Genomic DNA, 4735 nt, shown 5'->3' with positions numbered 1-4735 from the left:
ACCCTTCCGCAGAATGTAACCCAAACACATGCACTCTCCAAGGATATGGCTGGCACCTACACCGTGGACGCTAACCCACTGCTTCCTGTGGAAGGACTCTGTGAGAGAGAGCAGGACGGCACACTGCCCTGTAGATCACGGCACCTGCTAGTCCACGGAACCACCTTTCCTCCCTGGGACTTCCTGGAGGACCTCAGTTTCAGTTTGATTCTTCAGATTTCATCATTTCCCATGAGATAGAAGCTGAGAACTGATCTGTTTTCTTTTCTGAAAAGCAGTGTGCTTTTTTACTTGTTGGGTGTTTTCAGTTTTGCTGTCATGTCCTCCTGCCTTCCTGGGAATCTACATGACTTCATGTTTGTTTGTTATTTGCTTTTACTAAGTTAAGATTTTCCATACTCTGAATTCTGAATTGTTCCTAGGCTTAATAGCTATTTTTAACCACTCTGCTCTTTTACCACACTGAAGGTTTATTAAGTAACCCACACCTATAAACAAAGTGACACCTAAGATCCTATTTTCCCCTATTATCTGCTTGGAGTTCCTGGTGAGGAGGCAGCACAGTATTCCTTTCAATTCTGCTATATGGATTTAGATGCAAGGAAGTGAGGACAGAGGTCTAAAAGGTAGCTGGGAGTCCACAGAGGTAGCAACATATGGTTGGTAAATGGAGGAAGCCAGGAGCTGGCAGGACCACAATATGGCTTTTACATCAACATTTGAGGTGCCTGATATCCAGAAACAACATACATGGCACCTGCTTGTGCCCTGGGTCAGCTTTCAGAGGCCCTAAGTGTCATGCTCACTTCTATCTCAGGCAGAAATATGGGGAGTGACCAGTGACATACAACTGGGTCTGGCCAAGATGATGGAGAAACTACAGGAGCACAGAGGAGTCACCTCACTTATGACCTCATGCCTGAGGCACCATACTTGACATCTGTAACTCAGGGGAGGAAAAGTTGATTAGGGCTCATAATTTATAGAGTTTTCAGTCCATCATCAGCCAACTCCAAGGCAGAAGTGCAGAAGGGAAGGGCCTGGTGGGAGGAAAGTTATATATCCTAAGTCTTACAGGAAGCTGATGATGAAGGGCACTCCAGGAAGGAAGATACAACCTGCACTATCACAAGCAGCGAGCCTGTACTTCCTGAATGGCTCTCCTCCTAGGAACAGGACAGCTGTGAGCTCCCACCTGCATTCAGCTTCCAAAGGTTCTGCCTATGACCCCATGGGCTGTTAGGGTGAAATATAGGTTAAACCATAACGGGGTCCTGAATCACAGGGAGATGGCAAAGGTCCCGCTGTCAGCACTGAAGTCCTCAAGAAGGGGTGACATGATGGACGACTGCTGGCTTCTTTTGAGAACACTGGAGATTTCAGGGAACTGAAGGACTTGTTCTGAGATGTTATCTGCGAGGTCCTCTAACTGGTGAGGATATCTGAGTCTCAAGATCTGCTAAAAGTCAGGTGAGGAACCTATAGGAGGATTGACAGTAATGCTGCCCAGGACACACATGGTGAGTGCCGTGCAGACATCTTTCCTGAGCCCTTGGCCATCCCCAGAATTCTGAGCTTGGTTGTCAGGGTGAGGCTTCTCTCCTAGTTCTGAATCATTGGTCTCAGAGAGCTCAAGGCCTTGGTACAAGAGGGCTGAAATCAAGGCAGCATAAGTAGGATTGCAGAGATAATCAAGGGGCTAGGGGAGGTAGAGGTAACCCACTCTCCTGAACACACCATATACACCCTCATGGTATTTCTTTGTCTTCTGCTGTCAAACCAAGGAAACATAAGGACACTGGATTCCCCTCACTTTTACTTAAAATGTTGGCATAAATAGTGCTCAGGTTTCATTAAGGAAGGCCTGGATCATCCAAAGGAGAATCTCAGACCTAAAAGTTTTTCCAGGGGCTGGGGATTTAGCTCAGCGGCACAGCGCCTGCCTGGCAAGCGTGAGGTTGTGAGTTCAATTCCCGGTACCAGAAAAAAAAAAACAAAAATGAACAAACAAATAAAAATAAAAATAAAAATAAAAGTTTCGCCAGACAAGGAAGGATCAGGTTCCTATTCCTAGGCCACATGGACCCAAATTATTTCTTCCATCTCCACCTGTTGCCCCAAGGAGCTTGGGCCTGTGTGTCTCTCCTCCACTCCCTTTTTTTCCCTATCAAGTGAAGAGACCCTTTTCCTAGGCGTTTACCTCAGGCCAGAAAAGGACTGGGGTCCAGGCACTGCTCAAGACAGTTGAGGACTTTGAGTGAGCACAAAGGCGACCATTCATTCTGAAGAGCAGGAACCTCACAGGGCCCAGCCCACCCCACCCATAAGGGTTGGGAGACAGGGATTCTGCTGAGGTTTGCAGCTTGAGCTGTCCCCCATGTCCCTTACAGGAGCGTCAAGAAACACAAGCAAGAAGTCATGGTCTGAGGTGGTATCCACAAATCACACAGCAGAGGAGGCCCAGGAGTCAAGGTAAGGGGCGTGCACTGAGTGTGCACCTATGGCTTCATCCAACCAGGGACAGAGGGGAATCCTTTTGCCCAGGTTTCACAATCCCTGCTGAGTGCTCTAGACACTTCTCTGAGGTAAGCTGCAGCCTGAGGAGCAGTCTCACTTCATGACCCAGTTCTTGGGAACACAGTCTCTAGTCAGGACTCTGAGAGCATCAAGTAAAGAGAAGTCCAATAATGGGTCTTTCTGGGAACTCACAAGTATTCTATTGTCGTACAAGAACGCTCACAGTCTTCCTCTCTCCTCCAGGTATCTGAATCCTCAACACCAAGTGCTTGCTGTCCCCAAGGATCCTTGGCACATCTTCCTGGTCAGAAGACATAGCCCAGCCAGCTTGGGCGAGACCACATTGTCCAAAGAGGGGCACGGGGCCTGGTAGGTGTGCAGGTGTGGAAGGCTGTCAGAGAGCAAAAAGGATTCACTGCTTCCTCTGGCTCCTCCTCCTCCAATACCAAAATCCCTACTACATCAAGTGAAGTGTGTTGGGCGTGGATACCAAGTTCTCCCCAGAATCCTCAGGGTGTCTGCTCTCCCTACAGCCATGGCCTCCAGTCAGAGGAACCAATCCAGTGAGCACTGCATCCCTCAGGAGGAGGATCTATGGACCTCCCCAGACATAGCTGTCCTTCAGTTGCTGTGCTCTCTGTACCAAGATAAGAAGCTAATTAAACTGGTGCCAATCCTGTTCCGCAAGTTTCAAAACAAGAAGTCTATCACCAAGTGGGAAATGCAGAATAATATAGAACCCCGTCACCGCAGGGACTTCTCCCCATTATTCAAGGCAATCTGTGAGTGCATGTGCCTGGCCTTTGGCATTGACATGTGGGAAGTGGATCCAACTAGGAAAAAATATGTCCTTATGCCCATCTTAGGCCTCACTTATAATGGGATACTGGGTGATGATTTGCAGAGCATTTCCAAAATCAACCTCCTTGTAGTCATCCTCATCGTCATCTTCTGGAAGGGAAACCGTATCAGTGAGGTGGATTTAAGGGAATTCCTTAGAAGAAGGGAAATGTTACCTGAGAGGAAGCGCTTTGTTATTGGGGATCCCTGGGAATTCATCAAAAAGGATTTGGTACAGCTACAGTACCTGGAGTATAGGCAGGTGCCCCATAGCGATCCTGCTCAGTACGAGTTCCTGTGGGGTCCAAGGACCCATGCTGAAACCAGCAAGATGAAAGTCCTAGAGCATTTGGCCAAGGTAAACAGTCGCGATCCCAGGTCCTACACACATCTCTATGCCGAGGCTTTGAGAGAGGAGCAAGAGGCTGCCCATTCCTGTGCTATGGGCCAGTGAAGGGGCAAGGTGCCAGGTAGCGACAGGGAGTGCCCCTCATCACATTGCTGTCTTAGTTCCCACCCCGTGTGAAATGAGTCCCATTCTTCAGTTTGTGTTTCTAGATATCACACTTTTCTAAGTACTTGAGAGCCAGGTGAGAAATAAAATGCCATGCACATCACCTCTGTCTGTACCATATGGATTACTCTGAAATGGAGATGTGCATTTCTTATGGCATTTGAAATCTTGCTCCTTTTCTGTAAGTTTGGCCCAGCTTGCCCATGCTATTTGAGTGATGGTAGTGATCGCATGTGTATTTTCACTTTTGTGATTTTGAAGATTGATTGTGGTTTCGGATGTGAATGTGATTTTGTGTGGTATTGATCATACAGGAATTTTGCTCTTTTTTCCAAATGTAAGAGTCTGCTGTTTCATCAAACCAACTTGGAAAGCTTTAGTTTTATTTTGAGGAAGATTCCACAGATTTAGGCAAGAATTTCCTTGGAAATGTGAAAGAAGTTTACATCAAGTTGAACGGAGTGGAGGAATAGACATCAGGATAAAAATCCTTAGTCTCTTATTTCCTTTTATATGTTGTCCTATACTGTAAAAATATCTGAATAACTGAGTATGCTTGGTTTCTTTAATTATACGAGAGAAATGTACTGTCAATAAAGAATCCTTTCTTCTCATGGGCACATTGATTCTCAGTCTTTATTGCATGTGTGATCTTTGGAAGCCCTTGTGTCTGTGGTGAGGTGTGATTACACCAGACTCAGAAGCATCAAGCCTGCCCAGGGAGATGATGGAGTCCAGGAGTACCACCAAAGGTGGGAGATGGAGACCAGGCCTCCAGGACCTAAGGAGAATGAAAATGCTCACTGAGTCGGGGGGAATCTATCAGAGAAGCCCTGGATGAGTACTGAGCCCTGGCAGTTTGTG

The 4735-nt window shown here is 47.0% G+C and overlaps 1 protein-coding gene across 1 annotated transcript; it reads left to right on the top strand.

The window, feature by feature from the left end:
- The first annotated feature begins 3052 nt into the window (after positions 1-3052).
- LOC102022201 (melanoma-associated antigen 11-like) lies at positions 3053-3811 on the top strand. Its single transcript, XM_005406480.1, has one exon. The coding sequence runs from the start codon at positions 3053-3055 to the stop codon at positions 3809-3811; it is 759 nt and encodes a 252-aa protein (XP_005406537.1).
- Positions 3812-4735: the final 924 nt, after the last annotated feature.

Source organism: Chinchilla lanigera, unplaced genomic scaffold (assembly GCF_000276665.1).
Source record: "Chinchilla lanigera isolate Chin_1 unplaced genomic scaffold, ChiLan1.0 scaffold00097, whole genome shotgun sequence".
Taxonomy (NCBI): domain Eukaryota; kingdom Metazoa; phylum Chordata; class Mammalia; order Rodentia; family Chinchillidae; genus Chinchilla; species Chinchilla lanigera.
Note: the sequence above shows the minus strand (reverse complement) of the source record. Positions and strands in the feature narration are given on the sequence as shown.

Bases quoted from the DNA above. Each gene is read 5' to 3' on its own strand.
- LOC102022201 (XM_005406480.1), top strand. From the start codon at position 3,053: ATGGCCTCCAGTCAGAGGAACCAATCCAGTGAGCACTGCATCCCTCAG.